Genomic DNA, 27,961 nt, shown 5'->3' with positions numbered 1-27,961 from the left:
CGGGACTCGAACTCGGGCCCAGCTGCAGCGCTGACTATAGCCTCTTGTACATGGGGCGCCTGCTCAACCCACTATGTCACAGATCACCCCTATTTTATTATTTATTTTATTTTAAAAGTCTGTTGCTGTCTGCTGCGGAACCAGAAAAGAAAGTAATCGGCAGATCCACCAAACATGAAGAAGGGTACGGAACTTATACTCAGCCATTTTCATTTTAAAGTTCTTCCAGACGGCGGAGTCGACAGAACCAAAGTCATCTGTAAACACTGCCAAGTTGAATTGTCTTCTCACCGTAGTAGTTCCAGTCTAAAATATCACTTAAAGGCAAAACACACAACTGATAGCAGCAAGTCATTCAAGGAAACAGACAGTGGAGCGAGGCTTCTACATAAAAACTACAGAAAGATGCTGATGTTAAAAGTGTGTTTGCACAACAAATGTTATGGCACTTTCATTCATATGGCAGCACATTTAAAATAAAACTAAATGCCAAAAGCTATACACTACTTTTGGATTCATTTTTGGATTTTGCGTACAAATGCGATTAATCGTGATTAATCAGGGAAATCATGTGATTAATTTGATTTAAAATTTTAATCGTTGCCCAGCCTTACATAAGAGCAAACTGATGTTGCAAATAAAAGGTTTGCCACATGAAGACTTTTGCACCACCCACAGGGTTGTTATCGTTGCTAATTAAAACCTGGCAGAAGATGAATGATTGCTATTTACTGGCCTAAAATGCCATTTTTGCCATAGCAATGTTAACATAATCTGAATGCGATTCAACTCTGTAGTGTTCAGAGCAACATTATAAAGAACAAGACTTAATGCATCCTTTGAAAGGTTTTATTGCCTCTTTCTCATTAAATTGGTCAGAAATCAAGTGTTAGTCCAGTGATTTTACAGCCAGAGTGGAATGAGTGAGAAATGGGAGACGTAGTATTTTAGCCAGCAGCATGAGCTATGTAAACACAACACACATGTCAACGTAAATCAGTCAGCCCTAAATCTTAATGCCAGTTAAATGCAGATCATGTGATTTGATCACAGCAAATCTTAAATATTTATGCGGACAAATTAATTCACAGTCAAGAACATGACAATTCATACATCAAAGTTCCGTAAACTCTGTTTAAATTCACAATCGGCAATAAAGATTAACATTTCATTTGCTGCCATTAACACATTCAGTATGAAGCGACACAATCGTTTTGTTCCTTCTGCTGTTAGTCCTCCGACTGCTGCGTTCAAATGTCTCGCAGCAAACTGATCAATTCGGTAAAGGAGCTTTTCATTTTTCTTTTTTTTTTTACAGCCAAATAAATGTCCCTCAGTATCGTGATGTGAAGAAACAGTTTGACATTTTGAGAAATATAAACACAACTTATGAGCTTCCGAGGTCCCGGCTGGCAGATTTTATCACCACTAACAGAACCAGGTCACCTGTTTTCAGTCTTTATACTAATCCAAGTTAACTAGCTGCAGTATTATATTAAATCTAATACTTACAAGAATATCAAGAAGCAAATTTCCCAGATTGTCAGACTATAAACACATAGAATCCAAATAGTTCACCATACTGCTGATTTTGCAAATTAACTGCAGCTCCTTGTTTAGAACTCCTTCTGGTCATCTCCAAGGTAATGATTCTGATAGTGTGAGTCTGCTATTAAGTAGCACAAATGTCCATCTATCCATTCAGATAAGAGCTGAATTTCAGCGTTGAACCACACCTTTAACTTCCAGCAGGGTTTCGTTAAGTTAGGACTGATTGGTTGAAAGGTAATGTTGGGAAAGCTTAATCAAAATCCAACTTTATGACTGAGCGACATTAATCGTTCACTGTGTGTTAAATGTGAAAAGCGAAAGCTATGATTTATCATCGCCAAAGTAGAGCTTCCCTATGAGGATCAAAAACAGAGCTTTCTGTAGCCGACTCCCTCATTCCTGCTCAGAGTTGTCACATTTCAACTGGACCAAGGAAAAGGCCAAATTATTCAAAGATTAGAAACGACTGGAGTGAAGAAAACCTGTTTTGTTTGAGTAGATTTTATCTACAGTTTGACTGAAACTCTGCAGGATATGCAACTCTTAGCTTATTCCAGTGTGCAGAATAGAAATAAATGACTTTGTCTGAATTTGGCAACTGGTATCAGTGTTGCAGTGTCGAAAAGTGTCTGCTGAAAATAAGTACCGCACAGTTAAACAGATTATTTTACATTGTAAACATAACCTCATAGCTCCAATATACCACAGGATTAGTAGTATTTCCACAAACTTTGTACAGTGTGTTTTAATCCTGTGGTGAGTAACAGATAAGATAAAGATAATTACAGCAAATGTTTGCATCTGCATTCACAAAGAAAAACTTCTGATTGGAAATAAGTTTTCAATCAAACTACACATTTGGCCAAGTTGATATGAACACATTAACATTTCCATGCCCAGTTCTTTTCTTACTGAAAGAACACTTACACATATTCAGGATAATAATTTATGTCATAACTGTTTCCTTTGTATGAATTAAATGACAACCAGTTGGATCACTGCTGTAGTTTTCATAGCATTTCATGCAGGAAAATGACAAATTTCTTGCCAAATATTAAGGCTGAGTGACAAAAAAAAGAAACAAACAAAGTTTTAAGTGCTAGCCATTTAACATTACAGATATAGCCTGATCTTTTTCCTTAAAGTTTAGCTTTTTTATTCGTTCTTTGCATCAGAGCAATGGTGTCCTCACTTTAGGTGTAGTACTCTGTTCTGCCTGCAGGGGGAGCTGTGCCAGAGACAGAAGAAACCATCCCAGATAGAAGATAAAGCAGTGCTCAGAGAGCCACCTTCTGGGGAGCCGATGCAAACACATAACAGAAGAACACCTGCAACTGAGGACGTTACACGTAGCCCTTAAATATTACCGGAGATGGCTCATGTCATTTGATGGCTTTTACTCATTAGTGCTTGATTTGCTGTCAGGAGGGTTTGAGAGAAATATGAAACTCAGCATGTTGGTGCCTCTCGTCTCTGCTTTGGGATGAGCGTATGGGAGTTACTCTCAGTGTGATGCACAGGAAGCTACGGACACAGATGCAGGTGAGATGAAAATCACAACCAACGTATCCAACGGCGACTCAAAACTGGATCCAGTTTGAGGTGTTCTGAGGTTGTGAAGTAGGTGGAACAGAGCTGAAAACACAAAAACTCACATTAAGAGTTTTCTCCATATAAATGTGAGTTATCAGAGGTCAGTTCAAGTGTTTTTTCTTGAGTTTTCTTATGAATACTGCACTGTCCTGAAATGATAACACCATGGTGCTCTTTGAAAACCAGTGATATAAAACAGGACTTAATGAGGTATAAATTAAGAGTGATTACATCTAATGTATACAATAATGCAGTGTAGAATAAAAGAAAACAATCTTAGTTATTTTTTGTTAACAAAGCTTTCTTGCCTAAAATACACAATACTGCATAAGAAGTTCAATACTGTGCAAAGACGTTGATCCAGCCCTCATTTCTTTAGATTTCGCTTCCAAGCAGCCAAAAGTGGTCATGAGCAACAGTTCATTGGACTTTCTGAAGGTCTTTCAAAGTTTTCCTTTGGACATTGGCTACTTTTTCCTGACCATTTTCAGAGAGATGTAGTTTTTTTGTTTGAATGTAGGTTGTTTAGCCACTTAACTCTAACCCATGAATGATTCAAGCATTAAAAATAAGGCTCCTAACTCAAGGGATGAACCAGTGATGTGCCCAGTGTGTTTAAATTGGATCTTTAGGGACTTTGTTCCCAGCAGCCTGTCACAGAGACACATCATTTGTTCCCATTTCTTTAGCTGCATCTGTGAAAAACAGCAAAGATAACACAGTCTGACAGACAGAAAACAGGATTTCTGCAGCAACAAGGTGATTCCCAAAGAGCTGTTAGCTGAAAACTTGGCATATCTCAGCATGGTGTGCAGTGTGTCCTTAAAGCATTTGAGGAAACTGGACAAGTGGAGGACAGAAGAAGAAGTGTCAGGCGTAAAGAACTATCTACAGCAGATGAACAGGATCTGAAAGTGATGTCCTTAAGAAAGAGGAAAAAATCCAGCAAAGACCTGACACAGGAGCTGAGAGATGCATCTGGACCTGGCTTCAGCTGATCCATCTGCTGTTGGCCCAAGCCTCATCAGAAATGGGCTCCATGGAAGGGTGGCTGTCAAGAAGCCGTTCTTAAGGAAAGGAAACAGGGAGAAAAGGCTGAGCTGTGCCAAAGGACACAAGAAGTGGTCTGAAAATCAGTGGCAGCAGGTCTGATGGAGGGATGAATCCTCCCCAGAGCCCGGAGCTCAACATTACTGAAGCAGTGTGGGATCATGTTGGCAGAGAACGGAACAAAAGGCAGCCCACATCCAAAGAAGAGCTTTGGGATGTCCTTCAAGAAGCCCGGAGAACTATTCCTGAAGACTCCTTAAAGAAAGGACAGAAAGCTCGTCTGAGAGGGTTCAGGCTGTGTTGGAGGAGAAAGGCGCTCAGAGCAGATATTCACTTTAAAGCTGTTTTTGTACTGCATTTCCATTTATTATTAAATAAATAGCTGCATCTTTTTCCAGTTTTCTTTTTAACATGTGAATACATCAGGGGTGGCTCAAGACTTTGCACAGAATTGTGCTGTCAGATTCATCACTAATTTCAGGATCTATGCTAAAACAAATATACATTCAAATCCCCTCAAATATTAACATGACCATATATTTGCCTAATTTAGTGTGTTACAGGTATTTTATCTAATTACATCGTCTATGAAGAATTAGTTTGGCATGGAGTGACTGACTTCAATACCTTTACTTCCGTCACTTGTGGCTTAACCTAAAAAATAACCTCCCCAGAGTCCCTCCATCATGGAGTCTTTAAACACTTTCAACAGGAAATTAGTGTCCTACCTTGCAGGAGCAGAGAAGTCTCCCCAAAGAAGATCCGAGGTCTGGTTTGACTGAACCACCGTGTTTGAGTTACTACTGTCCAGCTCCAACAGGCAGTCTGACAGAGAGAGTGGAACACAGAGCTGGTTTCGTGCAGCTGACACATTTTAGACTCAGTTTCACATGAACAGCCACTAATTAACACAGTGAAGAGGAAAGTGGGTCACTTGTGTAGGTTAAAGCTGCACAGGGTGAAATTCTCCAGAGAAAAACGGTCCTGAAACAAAATGCAGGGCCTAAAGCAGACATTTCATCTCATGCAACAGACTGCGGTTAATTTATTTTCTATCAAACTCTAACGTTGGCAGCAGATTTATGTGCAGACTCCATCTACCTGCCATCGTGCCTCCCGTCTGCGGTACTGTGTTGTGATTGGATGAGCCTGATGGAGGAGGGGCTATCTTGCCTCCAGGTGGTGGTGGGAGGAGACCAAACCCACCCAACCCTTGTGGGCGGGGCTTATCCCTCTTTTTACCTTGCTGCAGACGCAGAAAGGCAAAACTTTAAATTCATAAGATAATGAGAAAAACTGTTCATGCAAAGCACTTTTACTGTTTTACATATTCATCAAATTAATTTGTTTCAACCAACTAAGACAAACAAATGTTTCACTGAAATATTTACTGAAAATGACAAAAGGATGTGGGCTCTTTTTTTCTTTTCTAAGTGCACCGACATGAATAAAATGTTAAATGTAGTTTTTTTGGATGCGTTCGTGCTCCAGTGATTACATCTTTGATTTGTGAACTACAAACTATCTGCATTGCTTTAAACCTGCATTCAAACTCCATTTTTATCTGCAGCAGACATTAAATTAGCTTTACTTCCAACACCCCTCAGCTGTCTGGGTTCATCTCTTCTGACGATTCAGAAAAATCTTGACATTTTTATGTCCGACAGACTGGTTCTTACTCCTATATTGAGTGTGATGGTCTGTCCCTCCTTAAAGCCCAAGTCCAGCTTTGGTCCTGAATCCCCGAGCTGGGCGCTTTTACTGAATTCATTCTCCTGTTTCACCCATCTGCAGGGAGCCAGAGACACACACCATCAGCAGGGATACAGAAACAAACAACGCACCTCAGCAGTTTCCAGAATGACAGCGTGCAGATTTAAAAAAAAAAAAAAAAAAAAAAGGTGCTACAGATGACCTGTGCTGAGTCAATATCCTCAGTTTGGAAGAAACTGATATGCTGTATGTTTAACAGTTTGTTGGACCCCTAAAAACGTGTTTTCAAAAGAAAGAAGAAAGGAAAAAGCCCTCACTTTAAAGAGATAGTTCGCCTCTTTTGACATGAAGCTGTATGACATCCCATAATAGCAATATCATTTATGAACAATGGGCCTCATGCAAGAACATTTTCGTATTTTTATTCTAAATTTCTCTTACTTTTTTCGTAAGAAGGTCTCGTACGAACACGCCATGTCAGATTCAACAAGCGCTCTTAACTTTGGGAAAAGTGTGTAAACGACCTGCGTAAATGATGAATCACAGCTGTGCGTATCTAAGTTCACGTGCACGAGGATAGTAGATTTGCATACACCACGCCCTAAATAATACCATAAGGCTGTGCTTCCTCTCTCCTGTGCCAGGAAGTGTTGAGAATGACATCAAGGCGCAAAAAGAACAACTTTACGGGCTCTGAGATTGAAGTTCTGCTTTCAGAGATCCAAAAAGGAAAATCTGTCATTTTTAGCAGTGTCAGCAGTGGAATTACGGGACCTGCTGAAGCGAAGAAATGGGAAGCAATTACGAGTGCTGTTAATACCATGTCACCGAAATAGAAAAAGAAATGGTTTGATATGAAAATGGCTTAAAAAAAACGTCTTGCCATTGGCAGGCGCTCGATGACTGCAACTAAAGCCGTGCAATCAGTTGTTGCCTCATCATGATGGCTCTTTGATGGGGCGGTCCATGAGGGGGGTCTTCTGCCACCACACCTTCTGGTCTGCCTGGGCTGGTTCAGGTAGTAGGAGACCCTGGTTCATGGCAATATTTCGCAAATCTGGCATGCCTTCTCTGGACTATAGAGCAGTTTGCCCCCAGCTGTATGGAGACACACCCACCTGGCCTTCAGCTCAGTGCGCTCCACGACAGCACGGGGGCTTTGATGCATATATGTGTCTCGTGCTCCAATTATGATTGGCAGTCCAGCCACGGCATGAAAGATCCTCTTAATTTGTACTTGTTGGACAGCGGTGTATGGGAATCTGATGTACCATGGGGGATAAACTGATGAGAGCTTTGATGACCAAGGGGAGCGCACGACTCACAGAGGAGTGGGACACCCCCGATCTGTCTCCAATCTCCCTCTGAAAGGTTCCAGTGGCCAAAAATCCAAGGGTGGTGAGGACCTGGACGTGTGGTGGAATTGGGTTTGATCGGCGTGTTTTTCTCTGGAGTTGTGGCTCTAGCAAGCTGCATATTTGCAGCAGCACAGTCCTTGGGAATCTTAATCGCGATGTCAGCCATTCGTCTGTCTCCACACGGTCTCTTCCAAGAGCCTGACGCGCGAAGGCATCCAAAAGTAGCAAGACAGCCGCTGGTTACGCTTCCTATTGACCTCATTATATACAGATTCAAATGAACCTTCAATTAGTGCATAATTTAACTCAAACAGAATAATGTCAGCATCATTATGGGGTATAATGTATATTTATTTATGTTTCTCAAAGTAATTAAATTTACAATCCATTAGTCAAGCAAACGTGATTTGAATAACAGCGGACTATTTTACGAAACTCCTACGACAGCTCTGGATCACTGGTAAATTCTGTTCGTACCTGAAAGAAAACGTAAAATACGAAAAGATTGGTGAATGCGCAAATTCTCTTAAATCACTCGTACGGACGATTTAAGAACAAATCTGTGCGTACGAACGGTTCTTGCATGAGGCCCATTTTCTTACCCCCCGCTGCGTCCTGTGAGCCGAGTTCCAGCCTCGTTTTGGCGTTGACGATGGTAGTCCGGCTAGTTTGCTAGTGTCCCGAAAATAAAGCGTCTTGCTTCTCAAAACAATATGCGTTCAAAAGAGTAATACATTTGCATCACAAAACCGTGCAACAGAAAAAGTCAGACCTCACAATTGCTTGGCGCTATTTCTCTCTCCCTTCGTATCACTACGGGCTGTGTAAACTGTGCAGACCGAAGAGCAGACCGAGCACTCCCCTGCTTCCGAGCAGTAAACACCGTAACAGGTGCGGCTATCGGCAGGTGGCAGCACGCAGTGATATGAAGGGAGGCAAAAATAGCGCCAAGCGATTGTGAGGTCTGACTTTTTCTGGCTAACGATTCTGTGATGCAAATGTATTACTCTTTTGAACGCATATTGTTTTGAGAAGCGAGACGCTTTATTTTCGGGACCCCAGCCAACTAGCCGGACTACCTTCGTCAACACCAAAACGAGGCTGGAACTCGGCTCACAGGACGCAGCGGGGGGTAAGAAAATGTTCAGAAATGATATTGCTAATATGGGATGTCATACAGCTTCATGTCAAAAGAGGCGAACTATCCCTTTAAACCATTTCGTCAGTGTGACTCTAATCACCATCTTACACCAGAGCCACATTGCTTACTTGAAATGATCCTGCAAAGCCACGTTGAAGTCAAAGGCGTCTCCTCGGTCCCCAAATCCAATTCCTATGAAAGCGCTGCGACCTGCACACAGGAGATAGCTGACATGAACAACAGGTAATGGGGTAATTTAAGGTCCTCAGACAGGTGTCAGGACCAAAGAACAAAAAGAAATCCTAACATTTAATGACCGACCGTTGTCATCCTGTATCCTCAGAACGAAGTATCGGCTGGAGTCGCTGACCGTCTCCAAGACAACGCCGGGATGCTCCTTCACTGGTGCCTGAGCGAACAGCTCCCCTGCAGGACCACAGAGGACAGAAAGCAAGGTCAGCATATGCAGTACTTTCGCATTCCAGCGAGCCGGGGAAAAATGTCGTATTAAAAACATGAAGCAATCAGGCTTCATGTATAAAAAGCCGAAATGTCAAACCTGACACTTTGTCCTCGAGCTTGATGTACGCCACTTGGCCCTTTGCTGTGACCCTCATTCGGCCAGACCAGTCTGGAGAGTCCAGCTTCCAGTCAGCTGCCCTACAGACACAAGTTAATGCCAACAATTTCAGAGCTGCAACTTGCAATTAGTCTAATCTCCATCAAGGTACTAAAGCACAGAGTAATGTCTTTAATTAGCTTGTTTTGTCCACAGCCCAAAGGTGATTGATTTCTGATCGATACAGAGTAATTTTGCTTAAAATACCTTAAAAGGTTGGTACACAAGTTCATATTGTTGGCTCAGATTAAAATGCATAATGATGTTGGGTGTATAAAGGATCTGTGGTTAATTTTAGCTATGGTTAAAAAGTGCTGACTAGTTACCATTTGTATGGTAAAACCACAGATATTCAGAACTTAAGCTCAACATCATCTATGTAGGGTAATTTATCCTACATCTATATAGCTGTGTTTACTGCAATCATAAAGGGAATAAGAAGCAAATGTTGCTTCACAGAAAATACAAAAATCAGACATGTTCCCATTGCCTGGTTTTCAGTATATAAGCATATTTTTAAGTGTTAAATGGGACTTAAAGACACCCGAATTAAGTGCTTTATTCTTGACAATCATGCATTGATTAACATATCGGGAATGTATTTCCCAACACTTCCTCGTGTGAATGGGCTTAGGATCGAACCGCCATTCATCCGATTGGAAGAGGATCACAACCACCTGAGACGAGCTAGTTTTAGCAAAAAACAAAGTCAGTAAAAGGCTTTCAAAAGGTCCCTAAAGCTACCTACAAAGTAACTGGTTAAGGTTTTATATACGTATAGATATGTATGCACACTTATTCATTAAACTTTTTGGTATTGCTTCCATCTTTAGGTTATTTAAACAGTGAAAATCTCAGGATTTTTTATTCATTTGATCAAAGAACTTAATGGCTGCAGTCGTCAATAGAGAATGTGAATTTGTTTGGCTAAAAACTTTTAAAATTTAGTGAAGAAGGGAAGAGATGCAGACAGAAAATAAGGACAGAAAGGTGGACTAAGTCAAGGTTAATCAAACTGCACTCCTCAATGTAAGATAAGATGGTATTCTGCTCTACTAACTCCAGCTCTCTTTTTTAAGGCCAATCTATCAAGGTAAATTAATTATTCTGTTTCCAAAACATTCAGCAGTGTGTTTACCACACTATGGGTTTAATAAGTCATTTTACTGATAATAAAGACGTGTTTTAACTTTAAAACTTATTAAAAAATTGCTTTTTTTTTTAACTTGTAGTGAACAGATATGTTCAGCATTTAGTTATGATGATTAGAAATAGGATTTTCAAGGTTGATCTTGCAGTTTTAACACATAAACACTGTCCTGTAGTTAGAATTTAGGGTCTGTACACACAAAAAGACTCCGTCGGAGCAAGCAAGAATACAGTATGGACATCAACTTTACATTCTCTACTGAAAATTAGTCAAAGTCTAAAAAGGTTTTGAGCTTAAAATTATAATGAAAGTTATTAAGTTTTATTCAAATACAAAAACAACTGAGGGATGGCCCTAATGTACAAAGATAAATAACACAAATAATAAACCACGCGTTAAAGGTAATAATTAATTAAACAGCTAAACAACAAAAAAAGCATATAAAAAAATAAATAAATACAAAATAAAAAAATTTGTTCAAAATGCAAGTAGTGCAAAATGTGATTTAAAAGAATACAAAATAGTCACATGAAACAAAAGTTGCTTTAAAACGAGGTTATCAATTAATTTATTTTCAATGTGCTTTCTAAGGTCTTAAATTTGTAAAATTTGGGTTTTTTAGGATCTTAAAATGATTCGCACAACACTTAATCATAGTTTCAGCTCTGAAGTTCTGGTTGATTTCTAAGTGCTGATACCGTGGGGGCAACCTGGGGCCCAAGAATCAATTTTTGCCCCGAGACCTTACAGGAGGGGACTCCGGCCATGCAGTGGCCCACATGGTGGACATGCAGTGTTTATCTGCCGACTGATTTAAGACATAAAAGTCCGATTTCAGACTGCAATGTCTCGCTGTTGGCTCTCGGTTCAACACGGTGAAATATCTCAGCTGTCAGGAATGCAGCGTGTGGCACCGTCCTGGCAAACTGCCCGTTTATCGATCCGGCATGATGACAAATATCTCAGTCACATTTCTGACAGCTCCAACAAAGCGCCCAGAGAACAAACAAACAAAAAAATAATAAAAAAAAAAAAACACAGACAAAACATTTGTTCAGTTCTTTAACAACTGGACCAGAATTTTTCATCTCCAGTGATGAAGATAGCGGAACATTAAGACAGCGGTGTCACTCTCCGTGTTTGTTGTACTGATGAACGGGCAGTCCGAGCGAAAGCCCGAACCGAACGCGGTTAAATCCCCACTTGACGGTTCCGTTCGCGAGCCGCAGGCGTTACTCTACCTGTATGCGCGGTTTGAAGCTCGAGGCGGGATGCGGTAGACGTTGACATCTGGTTTAACGCACAGGATTGACTCGTATTCACCCTCGGCCGCCATCTTGATCCGACTGTTATTGGTGTGGGAGTTGTGGTTGTGAGTCATTTATTCGGTTCATTCTGAGGGGTCTGTGAGTTTATGCGTGAGTGGTTCACGACGTCCTAACCGCGGGACGGCGTCAGAAACGTTATTAACGGTAATTTGCGCTCACGAAGCAGCTCGGTAACTTAATATTAAAGAAAATTTGTAAGTTTCCGGTAAGTTTCCCCCTTTTTTTTTATTTCATAATAAAAGAAACAGAGCTGGTTTACAGAAATTGGCGTTGAATTGAGGAACGAATAATAAAAAATAAAAGATAAATCGTGAGGGGGGGCGTGGAGCGGCAGGTGCGGAAAACTGCGGAAGCGGAAATCGTCGCGTCGTCTCCCCTCGAAGATTCCTGAATAACAATCCATGGTTAGTGCTTTATTTTTTGCCTTAAATACGCATGTTTGATGTACGAAAAAACGCACAGACATTTTGTGTTATTTGTAAACGCACTTAGCGGCAGTTACTTGATATATAGCCTTTCTTTTGGTCAGTAATGCGTGTTTTTTAAGCTGATTCTTGCATGCCTGACAACAACGCTTGGCTGTTAGCCATATTGACGACTGCTACTCGTCTTCAGTCGCTGTCCGAGGTCCTGAAACACATACTGTGACTCATTATCGATATTATACTTGAAACCAAGACGACATACAGTTAGTCTGTGTCACGCTGATCATCATTTTTCAGTTTAAGTCAGGTTATCTTCATCTTTTCCCATCCTAGCTCCAGGGTGTTTATAGCTAGCTAGCTTGTAGCTTAGCCAAATTATAGGCTAACCTCGGTGGCGATCAGTGCTTGTCGCAGTGATGATGTTAAAGTGAAAAGGGGATACAAGCTGACACCTACAGCAGGTGTGGTTTAGCTTTGCAGTCACGCATTCACAAATTTCTGGCCATTGTTAGGCCTTGCCAACCGTTGCCTCAGCACCTTTTTTTTTTTTTATGTTGGCTGGTTCCTCACTGCAGCTGTAGTATCTGGTTTCTGACACCTTGACACAAACCAGTGCAGTCAGGAGGAAGCAGAAGCTGCAGGATGACCACTTACTGAGCCACAAACTGCACGCAAGCAACCCAGAATTGTATATCTACTGAACAGAGGCAGATTTTACTGAAGGTATGTGCGTGTGCTGTCAATGCTTATGAACATATGTTTATTTGTGGCTCTGTTTGGCCCAGTTCTTAGAGCTTGCAGCATTTTTTTTTCTCCCTCTGCATCAGATTGCGGTGGTTTGATTCCCCACTCTCCCCCCTGGACATCATGACTTCCTCTATGCTCCGACGACAGCTGAAGAACCTGGTCCAGAACTATTCTGAGGCTGAGGTCAAGGTAAAATGAACTGTTTATGACATACTGGACAGAATGTGCTTTAGCAAATGATCAGAACAGACATCACCAACCAATCTTCATCAGTTGCTGTGGTAACAGCAGTGGTATCAGTAACTATAGTTACAGTAGTGAAGCGGCTTTCTAACAGGAGGCTTCTTACCCCTCAAAGTGCCAACAAGCAATTTATTTCGACATCTGCCCAAGAAATTGTTATGCTTTGTGGTGAGTTAAGAAAAATCTCCCAAAAATCAGATTTCATGTTTTTATTTTGTAGTCTGGACTTTCTAAAGTTCAGTTGGATACAATCGAGTCATTGCAAAATATCTATTTGATAGTACTTCAACCAGTAAATTAAGTATTTACCATAATGAGATGCTGCCACTTCCTTAAACTTCTGTAGTCATCTTTTTTTTTTCCCCCAGGTTGCCATTCCTTTAAACTTGTTGTAGCTGTGTTAGACACAGGAAGTTCTCAGCTTTCCTCTCTTGCAGGTAAGAGAAGCAACATCCAACGACCCATGGGGTCCATCCAGCTCTCAGATGGCTGACATTTCTGATCTTACTTACAATGCGGTGGCCTGCAACGAGATCATGACAATGCTTTGGAAACGTCTGAAAGACGACAAGAACTGGAGACACATCCACAAGGTGAGGAACAGATTGACACACAAAGAAAAAAATTTTTTTTAACACTGCTCAGACGTTGTCTTATGAGTCATTTCATCACCATGGCTACAGATGATAAACCTGAAGTGGAAGTTTTTATCAAAACAGGCCATTCTTAAATACACCCACTGTCCATCTGTTCCTATTATGCAGCATTGCATACATGGGCTCAACAGTTTAGATATGGTCCAGTTGACGAGTAAACCTTCAATGAAATATATTAATTTGCTCCTTTCTTGTGGTTGTGTTTGTGTTGAGTCATTATTTCTGTTGAGTTAATCCATCATTTATAAACCACATTGATGCCAGCATTTAGCTGTTGTAACAGATTTGCCCAGAAGACTGGAAGTGAAAGTGTAGAAAGATAAATTTGGTATTTCTGGCCAATTCTGGTTATTTTTTAAATTAGAATATTGGTACCTGACAGCAAATCCCAGGAGTCTCTTGGTTAGTTTTAAATGATTTAACAGTGTAACTTTGCATGTAACTGCACTGAGGTTTACTATGTTTAAAATGTTTTTAAAAAGTTTTAGTAAAATACAGAAATTTTAAGCTATTAAAGTTCAACTGAAATGCATCATTCAGCAGATCCTATGTTTAAAAAAACCCCATTTACATTATATGAAATGATTAATGAAGAAATACAATTGATTTGAATTAGTTTCAATGTCAATTTCTCTGTCATCTGATACATTCAGGTACAGGTATAATCTATTCTAGCAGCCATGTGAACCAGTTACTCAGGTGTCCACTCCTGGTATCGTCTGTTATGGATTTTTTCTTACCATTTAACCTTTATGCATTAATAATGACGCTTTATAGAGGTTTTGTTTGGCTCCTTTTGCCACTTTTTTGTCAAGTACATTTGTGAATAAAAAAAGAAAAAAAAAACAAAGTTTGCAAGACTTTGTAGAAAGTTTTTTGGGGATTTTCAGTTTAATTAGTTCTGCTTTTTATATACAGTAAATGTGTGTTTCTTGGCATGTTTTTCATCCTAGTCTCTGACACTTCTGGAGTATATACTGAAGACCGGTGATGATCGTGTGCTTCTGAAAATGAAAGACAACACCTACATCGTCAAAGCTCTCACAGAGTACCGCTTTGTGGAAAAGGATGGCAAAGATCAGGTGATACCTTCTTAGTGTCAATGTCCAAGGAATGCAGCCTTTTAGCTTCCATTAAAGACTTTAATGCTATGCATTAAATTTATCCATTATTGGCACTAAAACATTCATGTCATCATTTGTTTAAACTTCCAGGTCAAGTTCAAAACAACAATAACAGTCAGGGGAGGATGTCAGATAAAGAAACACTTAAAACTTAGAGTCTTTGCAATATTTGCAGGGTTTAAGTGCGACTTTTTTTTATAAATGGCATGAATACTGTTCTTGTTTTTGTTTAATAGCATTTGTTTACATATTAGTCGTTATTTGTTTTGAATGTTTTGCAAGACCTGTACCATCTGTGTGTTTTTGTAGCCTTTTAAAAGGCACAAAAAGGAAGGTGTTTGTCAGTGCCAAATTAAAGCTGCAGTCTGCAAGATTTGTTGTTGTCATACGTAAAGTCCTACTTTTTGGCATTTTAAGGGTTTACATGATCTATCAGAACGCTTGAAGTTGAAAACGGTGACCTCCGTAGTCGCAAAATGCAAGAAATGCTTATTTTTTAACCGAAAAATAAAAAGTTATTCAACTTCCTGTCCCGCCCCTTCAAAACACATGAGAACTCGTGCACGTAGACGTGCACGCCAGATGCGCCTACACGACTCCTCATTCATTAACTCACCTGTCATTTGCGATCATGGAAGACACAGTAAGTAGACTAGCCCGTAATGAAGTTCAATAGTCCAGATAAATAAGCGTAGGGACGAGCCTACCTTGTATCGCGCGTGCACAATCGGTGATTGACAGGCAGCAGAGCCCAGCTCGTAAACCTGATTGGTTACCTTTTACCGGTCCGGTCTGCAATTTTGTAAACAAACCTGCTGGCTTTGGAGGGACCTAGCGGGACATATAGGGGACCTAGAGAACTCATTTTTTTTTGTATTGGGGTATTTAATGTACTACTTTCAGAATCCCCGGACAGTTCCAGGCATTATGCTTGAAAAAGAGTTGCAGACTGCAGCTTTAAGGTCTAATGTAGCCACATTTGTTTCCTAGGGTGGAAATGTCAGGGAGAAGGCCAAGGTTGTCCTTGTTTTAATGGAGGATGATGAGAAACTGAAGACAGAAAGAGAATTTGCCGTCATGACCAGGGAAAAGACATCAAAGGGTTCTGCTGGTGAGACTTTCTTTTTTTTATAGGATCGCTGCCAAATACCCGTTGTTTCAACAGTTGTTTACCTTTCGACATCTTTACCTGTCTGTCTGTCTCACAAATCTAAATTATTTTCCGTCTCTTCTGACAGCCTCATCCTCTGATGCCATTAAGGATCCCAACTACAAGCCGTGTTATGTTGCTGGGGGTGCAGGACTTCCATCTTTGGACAACATACCCTCTGTAGCTGACCTGACTGCTTCCTTTGCTGCCCGTAAAGAAGAGCGTCTTCGACAAGAATCTGAGAAGAAAGACGCAGAGAGAAGGGTGAGTGAACAATACACTCATTTGCTATTGCAAGTGTACACAGGACCATCAGTTCCACGGCAATATTATCCTGTCGACTCCTGCTATACAGCTAAATGTTTTCCCAGAAATATTATGTTCAATAATCATGTCAATCTTCTGTGTAAAGACCATAGTTTTACTTGCACCACTGAAATACATTTGAATATTTCTCAATTCTTATATCAAAGGCCAAGCTGAGTGAAGATGAGCTTAAGTGGGAAGATGCAGGCAAAGGCCCGGACACGAAAGTTAATGCCTGGGCAGGAGAGAAAGCAAAGGAGGAGGAAGTGAAATCAGGCACATGGGAAGTCCCCAAAGAACCGAGCAATGATGCATGGGGAGTGCCAGCCAAAACTGAAGATCCTTTTGCAGCAGGAAAAGCTGATGAAGATCCATTTGCGGCGCCAAAGAATGGAGAGGATCCATTTGCGCCAAAAGATAAACCAGATCCTTTCAGTTCCTCGAACAGTGATCCATTCAATGCCCCCAAGGACGATCCGTTTAACGCCTCCAAGGACGATCCGTTTAACGCCCCCAAGGACGATCCATTTAACGCCCCCAAGGATGATCCATTTAACGCCCCCAAGGATGATCCATTTAACGCCCCCAAGGACGATCCATTTAACGCTCCAAACGACGATCCGTTTAACGCCCCCAAGAACGATCCATTTAACGCTCCGAACGACGATCCGTTTAACGCCCCCAAGGACGATCCGTTTAACGCCCCCAAGGACAATTCGTTTAACGCCCCCAAGGACGATCCATTTAACGCTCCGAACGACGATCCGTTTAACGCCCCCAAGGATGATCCTTTTAACGCTCCGAACGACGATCCGTTTAATGCCCCCAAGGACGATTCGTTCAACGCTTCAAAAGATGATCCTTTCAATGCCCCTAAAAATGACCCTTTTGTGATCTCATCAGACGATCCTTTTAATGCTCCGAAAGATGACCCTTTCACATCTCCAGCATCAACACCCCCTAAAGATGAACCACTTGTAGAACCCATACCTCAAGATGATCCCTTCACTGCTCCCCTAACATCACCTAAAGATCCATTTTCACTACCAACCAAACTTGTTCAAGATGACCCTTTTGCTGCACCAACAACACCACCTCAAGAGGATCCTTTCTCTTCAACAGCAAAACCTACAAAGGATGACCCCTTTGCTGTGCCGTCTACACCCCCTAAAGAGGACCCATTCACAGTGCCATCCAGTCCACCAAAAGATGATGCCTCAGATCCCTTCAGTGCCCCTCCAGTGGAATCACCCCAAGATAGTGCAGATACATGGGGAGGCCTGACCAGTTCTCCACCTGCCACTGGGTCTGATGCTTGGGGAGCAACCTCTGCTCCAAAAGACACAAAGGGTGGAGATGCCTGGGGGAACGGGGCAAGTACCTCTTCACCTGTTGATAATTCGGATCCATTTGGGGATCCATCCAAACCAGACGATGACCCATGGGGAGCTCCAGGTAAGCAGTAATGGGCCATTCTTGGAACGTAAGAATACATCAGTTTGTTTAAATCCTCTAACTGCAGTCTCTCTTGCTGTAGACATTTATATTCAACAGAAAATGCTTAGTCATCTTAATTTTCACTATGTTCTAGCAAGTTTACATATTACCCCAAAGACACTACAAAACCACTTGTGAGGCATAAGGGTTTGACTATTAGCAACGACCACAACCCATTTTGCATCACTTGTAACGGTTATAAGGAACACTGTGTAGGCAACTGTGACTTGTTCACAAACTGTAAGTTATCACCATCAAAGTTGTGCCTTGGCTGTGTTTGTACCTGTAAAATGCTGAATTGCGTTCAGAAAGAAATCTACATACTTTTTATGTCGGTGAGTAATTTCTTTTGTGGTCAACATTTATCAAATCTTCAAAAACACGGGATGGTGGCCGAGCGAGAGTCCAAACTTTCAAACCAATATGGAAACGTTCAACCAATCCACAACAAGTTATATCAGAATATTGTAACTCTATGCGCAGGTATAGGTGGAGCATATCCCAGCTGCCACTGGGGATAAAAGGCAGGCTACACGGGGCTAACACAGAGACAAGCAACCATGCACACTCACTGCCACAGCCAGTTTAAAATCTCAGTTAACCCAACGTGCATGTCTTTGGACAGCGGGAGGAAATCAGAGCAACCAAAGAAAACCTAGACTGGCACAAAAAGTCCATCAACGCACAGACATTTTTGCCGTGAGGTGAAAGTATGAGCCACTACACAGCTTCATTTATTTATCTACAAGGATTTTGCTGCTATGATGCTGAAGCATCCGTGTCCCAAATGTAGGAGGGTGTTAGGACAGACATCCATAGAGTCGAGACACTGGGTGTTGTGTGAAATATTTATCAAGTGTTAATGGTTCATATCTGGGATGAGGTGGAGGCTGCAGACTTGATGGCACAGATCCTTATTAAACAGAAAAGTCCCTTGATGTAGTGCCGTTTGTAGTGAAATGAAGGAATAATTTGGCTAAAAGTTGTTTAAAAATCGGCTTTTGCTTTATTGGATCAGCTTGAGGAGCACTTTTCCAGTTCTTATCACTGCCCATGTGTGAGATCTGGTCCTATGACCCAGTTTGGTAATTTTTTGTTTTCATTTTAAATGGACTGCATTTATAAAACACATTCCAAGTATTATTATTAACCAGGCAGTGCGGTGACCAACCGCTCTACCTCCTGAACCCTCTGGGTTCAGATCGCCTCGTGTCAGCTTTACAGTTTTACATCTCGGCTTTAAATCTTCCTTCAGACTCTCTCGCGTTGAGTGAACGTTGCATTCCTTTCTGCTGCACAGGAAGTGCACACTAAGTGGAGATTAGCTTCATTTATTATTTAGTTTTCTGTCGTGTCATTCTGATCTTGTAAACTCGTACCCTCATGTTTTCGCTCTTTTACAAGCAAATAACCGAGAATTTTGAATGAATAGTTTACACAGTTTTCTATTCCAAATTCTGAACTTCCTCAACATAATCAATTGTTTCACAGATAATTACAGAGTGTTTTTTTTTTTTACTCTTTAATGTTATTTGAAGTAAGGAAAAAAGGAACTAATAATAATAATAGAAGCAGTTTTTTATACTGGGTCAGTTACTATAGATTCTTTAGTCAGTGCAGAGATCTTCTTGTCTCGGTTATTTCAAGCAGAAGAAGAGGTTTAAATTCTAAGAAGCGGTAAAAATAAAGGTCTGAGTGGACAGTTCAGACTTTACCAGCTACCATTTATTATTCCCCATAAAAAAGATTCTCCATTTTGAAGAATCTCGTGCCCTTTGGGGTTTGACTCCACACCTTTTTTCTCGTTCACTGAATGTGGATCTATGAATATGCTAATCTGCCCCGTCCCACGTCTCCGTCCACCAGCAGATGGCACAAACTGTCCTCTTTCTGCTTTGCTATGCAGTAGCAAGAATGAAATATGGCTCATTCAGCCGTCTATATTTCAAAAATCAGAGAACAAAGACTTAATTGTACAAAGTCATTAGCAAACGGAGGCATCAGAAGAGTCAGCCAGGTCAGCCATTTTCACCACAAGAGCAAAACACACAGAAGAAGCTTCTCCATCTTGCTTACACAGAAGAAAATGCATTAAAAGTCATTGAACCAACATACTACATTACCTTTTTTCCTGTTTGAGAGTGTCTTGTGCTTTATTTAACTATTCAGCTTCAGCTCCAGTCAATGCAGATGATGCATGGGGTACATCAGCTCCACCCTCGGACTCCTCCCCATCTGGAGACCCATTTGGAGCATCTAAAAACAATGATCCCTGGGGTCCACCGAGCAGCACAAGTGGCAGCGGGACAGGTAAATTCCACCCGAATCTCTGTCTGAACATATTTTTTTCTGTGATCCATCTATCATTCACCCTAAGCCACCAAATGCTCCACTAATGAAATCAACCGCATTCAGAAATATGCTGCTTCTAAACGGTAAGAGCCTTTTGCCAGCTTAACTGAATTAAAAACTGAATAATGCGACTCTAAAACTACAAACTAAACCGTGTGCTTTTGTCTTGTGGCGATGTGCTTTTTAACTCTAAAAGAGCTAATTTGCTCGCATGTCCATTTCCTTCCATTTCACCCCCACGTTCCCATCGATCAGCTAACAATCTTAATCAATTAACCTTCTCTTCCGCTTTGCTCTCTCTCTTCCTCCCTGACCCCCCCCCCCCCCCCCCCCCCCCCCACCCCCCCGAAAGAAAACACCTTTTAGAGTAGCATTGGACCTTTATTTTATTTCAGGAAAGCGAACCGTGCAGGAAGACGAGATGTACAGAAAGACTGCTTCCTTCTTGGGTGCCGCAGGGGCGTCTCTGGTTGACTTGGACGATCTGTTTTCCTCTAACCCCAAACCCAGACAGCGCCCCCCCATCACCGCCCAAACACAGGCCATCGGTAAGGACAGAGAGCGAGCTTCACTCTGGGTGACCAACAACATTCATGACTTTATGTGGAATTATTCCTGGTTCACTTCGCTCAAAGGGAGATGTGAATGCTTTCCACGACCGCTCAGCTGAAGTCTTCAGCCCAGAGAGAGACGGGCACAGAGAGGGTGTGACTGACAGATAATTAGCCCCGGGTTGGATGCAAAAAGCTTATTGTGACTGTGTTGCCCTTCCCCTGTGCTCCCGCTGTCTCGTATAGGTGTCATGTATGTGTGTGCGTGTATGACCTGTTGTAAAGTTGCTCTGTATAGAAACTAGTGTATATTAACCAGAGAAAATGTTCTCACCCCTCTCTCTGCTCTGCTTTGGTGCATTTTCTCTTTGCTTGAACACTTCGAACTGCGTGTCCCTCCCTCGCTCCTTCCCCTCGTCCCTCCATCCTCCTGTTACTCTTCTTCATTTCCCAGGCGCTTTCAAAGCCAAGGGCATGCCACCTGCTCCCATGGCTCGATCTGGAGCTTTTGCTGAAACATCAGCCCCGTACGGCAATCCTTTTGGCAGCCTAGCACCCTCCCGTGGTGCTATTTCTGCCAACCCTACAGGTGAAACTCCCCTGTTTCAGCAACTGTCCCATTGTCCTGCCAGTAGGCTTCAGACGGCTCCGGGGGCTCCAGAAATGGTGCAACCTGTGTTCGCCAGAGGGAATCTTCAGATGGCACGTGGGAAGCAAACGGGAGTGGGAATGATGCAGTCTGGATTTTCTGTGAGGAATTCTTTGGGAGCGGGAGACGCTCTGTCCACTTTGTTTTTAGGGAACGACCCGGCAGGAGCTGGTCTCTTTAGAGCGCCACAGACCAGGGGTGGAGGCAGCGGGGTGGATCAGACCATCAACCGAAACAGCAATCCTTTCTTGTTCTGACAGCTGGACACGTAAAGCTCACTAATTACCCGTAAAACATCCCACAGAGTAGATCTGCATGCTAACATGTGCCGTACATACTCCTTACAACACGGCCACATCATTACAGATTTCTGTCCTGTGCCTCTCAGGTAGCCCCTGGTTTCTGTTCACCATGTTAAAAATCAGATGGCAGGGCTTACAGAGAGACATCTCTGTGTGTTTTTTCAATTTCACAATCACAGGGACACTTTGTGACGTGGAAACACGTCAAAAACACTTGAAAAGAGGCAGAGTTTGGCTGTTCGGTGGACGCTTTGACAAGCTCACTTGTCCATTTGTCCTTGAATGCACACAACAAATTCACTTTTTTAGAATTCCTGCTTGAACCTTTCCCATTGTGAAAGAGCAATGTTACTGTCACAGATTGATATTGGAAGCATATCCCTGAAATAGCCTCAGTTTGCTCCATCTCAACCATGGATTGGCTCATTTTGTAGCGCGAAAACATTCGTTTTTGGAGAGTTTTCACCAAAACAGAACGAGGGCAGAGACGAGCAGGTTTATTTTCCAAAACAGCTCCCGTGACCTGCGAGACTGTTTGCTCGTAAACGGCGGTACAGCTTCTGTATTCTGAGTACTTGACGCTGGTGCTGCTGGTAGCAACAAACCTGTTAGCGCGTCTCCATTCATTCCAAGAGCAGCGCGCTACCCGCCAGCATGCTGACGCAGACTCGCATCTGTCTCTGAACCAGCCAGACGAGATCATGTAGGCGATGACAAAAAGATGCGGGGAAGCCATGAATAGATGTAGATGATGCAACAGAAACAGGATTTTCAGGTGTGAAAATTGTCTAAATGTTGGACATGATGGACTGAAATCAGGGGCTGCCTGGAAGGGTTAAAACCATCTTATGATCATCTGATCAAACACGCACACATGCCCCCCCTCGCATCCGTTTAATGAAGCATCCCGTCATGTTGTCAGTGATTTAGTCAAGCACAAGTCTGAGCACCTGAGAGTGACTCTGAGGAAGCACTGAAGAGTTGCTGTATTTGAGTGTTGTGTGTATTTGATGGGACGTGTGGAGCATTAACAGAAGTATGTCACTGTAGGTTTTCATTAAGGGTGCATGCGTTTGTACACGGCGGCCGGTGTGCGTGTGTGTGTGTGTGTGTGTGTGTGTGTGTGCACATGGCGTGCAGTATTTATTGTGCTGATTGTAAATAGTGGAAGAAATTAAAAGATAGACCTTGAAGTATACTGTATATCAGAGTGTTACAATCTATTTATAGACCTATTTATTGATTGATTTTGTCGCTTGATTATCGCTCCAACAAACACAAATTCAGGTGAACTTTGACAGTTTGATCACCAGGCGGGTGGAGCCGATCGGCTTCACTGCTTCTGCTTCATGATCGAACTGGGTAACCGACGGTGGCTTTATCTTCCCGGTTTTATTCATGCTCATTCTGGATTCATCGTGTAGTGAAACGCGTCCTCTGTGCGCCCCAACCAACACTTTAACAAACATGCAGCTGCCACGTCGGCTGAATAAAACCCCAACGCAAACATGGACTTCTGTTATGTGCATGCTGTCAGAGTAGATCCTGTAATCGTGTGTGTGTGTGTATGTGTGTGTGTGTGTGTGTGTGTGTGTGTCGGCCCCTAAGTTAGTCGGTGTGTGGATGAAAGATGGTTTTCAGCACACATCCGTAGGATAGGTAAATAAACAAAGTCCTGTAGCTCTACAGACGGCTGCATGGAGCTGGTTTTACGCTTCACTTTGAGAGTGAGACGAGTAGCAGGAGCAGTTAATGAGCCGTGGAGCATCGAAGCCACAGAAAGCAGTCAGGGCCGATGACTTAAGAGGTCACCGAAGTTGAACTCTTTTCCTTTTTTTTTTTTTTGTGTTTGACGGGACGCGTGTGTCCCACTAAGTGTGAGTGTTGGTGTAAATTGGAGCGAGAGAACATTATACAAGGCGTTACGGTGTAGAGTGATCAGAACGAACAGTGGCTGCTGTTATTTTTCAGATTTAATTTTGTATTAAATGAATTTATTTTGCTGTGTATTTAAATTTAAAGCTGTGTTGTAAACTGTGACGGTGTACAGTACGTTTGAGAAATAAAGTGGTTCACTAACTTACTGTTCGCTCTTTTCTGCTGCAGATTTCTGAAAGTTTTCTTTCTGGAATCTCATTTTCTTTCAACTGAATTTTCAGCCGTAACAGAACCTGCTTACTGTCACCACCAGAGGGCCATAAATGCACATATTTACACAACAAACTCTTCCAATCACTGTGGGAAATCACTGCATTTGCTATCATTTTAATATATTGATATAGATCAGACCATACAGTATCATACTTTATTACATTATTATAACAGAAACTAAAGAATATCCTGTTAAAACTTAACTCTACTGAGGCTTTTCTGTTTATATGTAGCTTATTTGGAAAATAAATTAATTTATTTCTTTGCATCCTTAATATTTACTCATGAATGTGAATCTTTGAGCACCAAATCTAGTTTAGGACATAAACTAATGATAGATGTTAAAATAAAGTAGAGGATATATTTACACCTTCATAAGTTTATGACCACAGAACTGATATTTTAGCGGTTGAAAGATACAGATACAAACTGTTATTCAAAATGCATCTTTGAGCTGTGTTTGTTCAACCACTCCGTTCAGCTGCTCATTCAGTTATTTCCTGATTAATTTAGAAGTGTAAGGTAAGCGGAGGCCATTACAGAATTAGTTGAGAAGAGGAGTAAATGTTTGATAGAGAGTAGAGCCGGATCTGAGTCTCTCCATTCAGGGACAGAGGAGCTTAGTGTCTAAAAACAGAGGGGGCAGATTGGGAATTTGACAGTTTGTGTTACATTAGGACGGGATGGTCGGCTGAGTCCTTGTGTTTCTTTACACAAGCAAGTCACGTCACATAATCCAAACCAAAATCTCCTTATATATAGCAATCCCGTTTCAAAATGATTGAAATTATAAATAATTAATGAACATATTTCCCGTTCACAAACCACTCGAGTGATTAAACCTCTGAGGCCTCGCGCTGAATCAAAGTGTGGCACAATGCAGTGACAGCGGCCACGCTTTAGGATCTTTCAGGCCTTAAAAATTACAACCTTTTCAACCAAAAAACAGGAGTTGTTCGTCTTAACATTTTAAAGCTATTATGGTGAGATAACGGCTGATAATATGCTCGCATATTAAACCGCATGTTTTAAACTACAACCCTCCTATTACAGAGTAAGAATCTGATCAGATCGGTCACTCTCAACCAGGAGAAAAAATCATAAAATACAAATATTAACTCGACAAATTAGAACCAAAAGAATGTGTGGATTATGAATGATTCAAATCTCACATAAAGACTGTGGAAAGGCAGTGGTTTCCAGTTCCCGGGGTCTGAAACCCTGAGCAGCTGATGAAACCTGGAAGTCAGGTACAGACGGCAAAGATGAAATACTTCAGTAAGAGCGATAAAAAGCAGGAATAACCAGGAGACACTTGCTTAAAAAATAAAAGTTATAACAGCAACTAGGCAGTTAGCTACCGTGTAGACTTTAAATACTACACAAGCTCAGAAAGTGGGTAAAGATGCCTGATAACCAAAGAGAAAGCTTGATAATCAGCGGGTTAAATGCAATATTTTACCTGGAAAAACAGTAAATAACATCTCATGGACTTTTAAGATACACAAAGAAATGCACAGATAGGTTTAAATTCACGAGGGCCTAATTTGTAAGTCCTCATCAAAGACAAGTGTTGTACACCCATTCGAAGTTATCATCCATCCATCCATCCATGTCGCAGGATGGGGGGGGGTGTGGGGGGTTAAAGCCTGTCCCAGCTGTCATCTGGCAAGAGGCAGAGTACAGGCTGGACAGGTTGCCAATCCATCTGAGCAGAAACACACAATCCATCCAGCCATATATCTACAGTCAGTTTAGAGTCACCAGCTGACCGAACATTCGTGGTTTTGGACTGTGGGAGGACTGCAGAGAAATCACCGAAAGCACAACACTGCCGGGACATTCGTGTCCCCGGCAGTGTTGTGTGGACATCTGACCATGACGGTACAGCTGAGCCGGATTGTGCTAAGAAGGTCCAAAGTTTAAAGAGCAGCGTGCACCATGAGATTACAACACTATCACGTTCATCTCAATCCGAGCCCTTCTATACTGGGGTGTCAAATTAATCATTATGGGTGAGGAGAGAAGTGAAGAAGCAAAGACAGTAAGAGATAGAGAAAAAGCTGTGGGGACGGAGGAATTGACACAGCATGAGGAGCGAAGGGGAGGGAAAATGACAGATGGACTTGGGAGGATTAGAGGAAAATCTGGGTGGGTTTCTGATGGAAACTCACTCAAGACAGAGGACAGAGTGTTGAGGGACTGCGGCGGAAAAAGTTGAAACACAAACTGAACCTCATCTCATGTCCCAGACACGGTAAGTGGATCTGTTTGCTTTGGATTTTTATCTTGCTCCGCAGGTGTCATCTGACCTAAAGGTGAGCGCTTCCATCAGCAGCTGGAGACTCTCATCACACGCATGAGCGGAAAGATTTATGCACATCATGATGACATGGATGTTTCCCTCAGGAAGCACAACGAAGCTCACCTCCAGATTTGACTCCGTGAATGTTTTGCTGCTTTTAGGTGCTGTTTTTTTTCAACTCTGATCTTCCTCTATGCACCAGAACCAAAAAAAAAGATTCAAAATTAGTAAATCTGGGCTTGCATGTCTAAAATTAAATAATTAATAAATAGATTAATAATAATTTTTTAATAATAATAATTTTGGGGTTGCATGAAAGGGAAGGTGGTGACTGTTAAACAGGGGGACAGTTTTAAGGCTTCCATCATTTGGATTTATTTAGGTTTGGAATGAAAACGTAATTAAGTCTAAAGAGACCTTTCTTAAATTCAAGATGATTCTAAACTTTTGTGCACAAAGTACAGTTAAGTCAGGGAGAACAATAACCTGGTAATATGAGTTCAATGTTTGCATTATCACTTGCAAAACAAGCTGTTTGATGGCCCAAAATAAGTATCCTTCCCTGGTTAGTAATGACATAAGAAGTTCTAATGACAATAATTAAAATCAGGACAATATGGGTGTGTGTATAATCATTATAAGGTTCAGAAAACCTGTTAAAGTCTCTGATAAACTCATCTTGTGCTGCTAAACTTCCTTACGGACGGCTGGAATGGAAATCCCAAAAGGTTCTGGGAGTTTGCGGCAAAAATGATGCAACAGGGTGAAGCAGCAAGTTGATACAGAAGACAAAATATGTGGAATTAAGTCGTTTTCAAACTTAAAGGAAAAGGAGAAAATGGAGAAAGTGTTTTGGGATTTGGACATATTTCTTTGTGCTTTTATCACAACATACAGTTCAAATAAGACCACGCTCTCATATTTACTTATTGCGGATACAGTTTTTTATATGAATATGAATACATTTGTTCCGCTTGCAGTGTGGGTGCAAGCACCAATAAGCTGTAAAAGTCCTATTCCACGATGATAGAGGACCCAAACAGTGGACTCACCACTCAGCTGGCAAGCAGCTGACAAGCCAAACTTTATTTAAACAAACTAAATATGCTGCCAAGGCAGGAATCCAAGAAACTTAGAGTTTGCGCCTTATTTCTTTGGCTCCTCATCTTCAATGTCTGATGGAAAAACTTCACATGTGAATATTTTGACCTGAATTTCAGGCAAACATTTCTGAAAACTTTGAAATCTCTGTTGTAAATCAGAGAGAATTTCTTCCGTCCTGACTTGACCGTTCTAGTTGCCAGGCTTTTGAAGGATGTATATCAGCTCAATCTAACAAACCCAAAGACGAGCCTTTGTTTTTTTTGTCTTTAAACTACTTCATTTTGACCAACTTTGATAACAAAGACGTCGAGTTAAGTTTATTTTTCTTTTGACGTCCACAGTACGGAACAAAACTTCGTCACCGTCCTTTTTAAATCTGACTCGAAAATAAATTAAATTGACTTGAGACCAGCTCAGGTTTTATGGAGTACAAACAAGATGCAACTGGGCTTCTTTCTTTTTGTTCTTAGCGATGTTTTGGCTTTAATCCAACAGCCCCCCTCAGTTCTAAGAGACAAGAGGATTTGCACTCAAGTTCTCATAAATATTGGTGTCACATAAATCAAGGTGCAAATTATGTCGTAACCATAATGGAAGAGAATACGGCTGCTTTATGAAATACTTTTCACTTTTCTGTTCAGAATGGGTCCCTTATCCATTACATAGAAGTGAGATGAGACTCCACCAGAGGAGCCGCCTCTCCCGTGTTCAACCATCTGCACTAAGCATAGGTGTCACCTTTCAGCTAAACATAACGGCTTCTAGGCATCCCTCCTTCGACATGTGTGAGGATGGGTTGGTGGTCAAGTTGTCAAATGCTTGAAACTCCCCACCAGCCACTTAGAACTCTTTTTATGAGAGGTTAAATGTCTACAAGTACCAAAGAAGAAACTAGT

The 27,961-nt window shown here is 41.6% G+C and overlaps 2 protein-coding genes across 4 annotated transcripts; one reads left to right on the top strand and one right to left on the bottom strand.

The window, feature by feature from the left end:
* Positions 1–835: 835 nt before the first annotated feature.
* Positions 836–11,608, bottom strand: necap1 (NECAP endocytosis associated 1). Its single transcript, XM_075449142.1, has 8 exons — positions 11,417–11,608; positions 8,966–9,066; positions 8,728–8,832; positions 8,535–8,616; positions 5,874–5,982; positions 5,296–5,440; positions 4,923–5,019; positions 836–3,186 (listed from the first exon to the last, which is right to left on the bottom strand). Exons 1-8 carry the CDS (start codon positions 11,554–11,556, stop codon positions 3,132–3,134), a joined length of 834 nt encoding a protein of 277 aa, XP_075305257.1. The 5' UTR covers positions 11,557–11,608; the 3' UTR covers positions 836–3,131.
* On the top strand, positions 11,327–23,588 carry LOC142367183 (uncharacterized). Of its 3 annotated transcripts, none has more exons than XM_075449139.1 (11): positions 11,327–11,907; positions 12,504–12,651; positions 12,756–12,864; positions 13,356–13,511; positions 14,528–14,656; positions 15,689–15,809; positions 15,937–16,112; positions 16,322–17,609; positions 19,821–19,961; positions 20,399–20,551; positions 21,009–23,588. In XM_075449139.1, exons 3-11 carry the CDS (start codon positions 12,796–12,798, stop codon positions 21,458–21,460), a joined length of 2,685 nt encoding a protein of 894 aa, XP_075305254.1. In that variant the 5' UTR covers positions 11,327–11,907; positions 12,504–12,651; positions 12,756–12,795; the 3' UTR covers positions 21,461–23,588. The 3 variants fall into 3 exon arrangements, with proteins under 3 accessions (XP_075305254.1, XP_075305256.1, XP_075305255.1); XM_075449140.1 differs by lacking the exon at positions 11,327–11,907 and adding an exon at positions 11,917–12,389; XM_075449141.1 differs by having other exon boundaries at positions 20,399–21,102.
* The last annotated feature ends 4,373 nt before the right edge of the window (positions 23,589–27,961 follow it).

The sequence above is a fragment of the Odontesthes bonariensis genome, chromosome 18 (assembly GCF_027942865.1).
Source record: "Odontesthes bonariensis isolate fOdoBon6 chromosome 18, fOdoBon6.hap1, whole genome shotgun sequence".
Classification (NCBI taxonomy): Eukaryota; Metazoa; Chordata; class Actinopteri; order Atheriniformes; family Atherinopsidae; genus Odontesthes; species Odontesthes bonariensis.
Note: the sequence above shows the minus strand (reverse complement) of the source record. Positions and strands in the feature narration are given on the sequence as shown.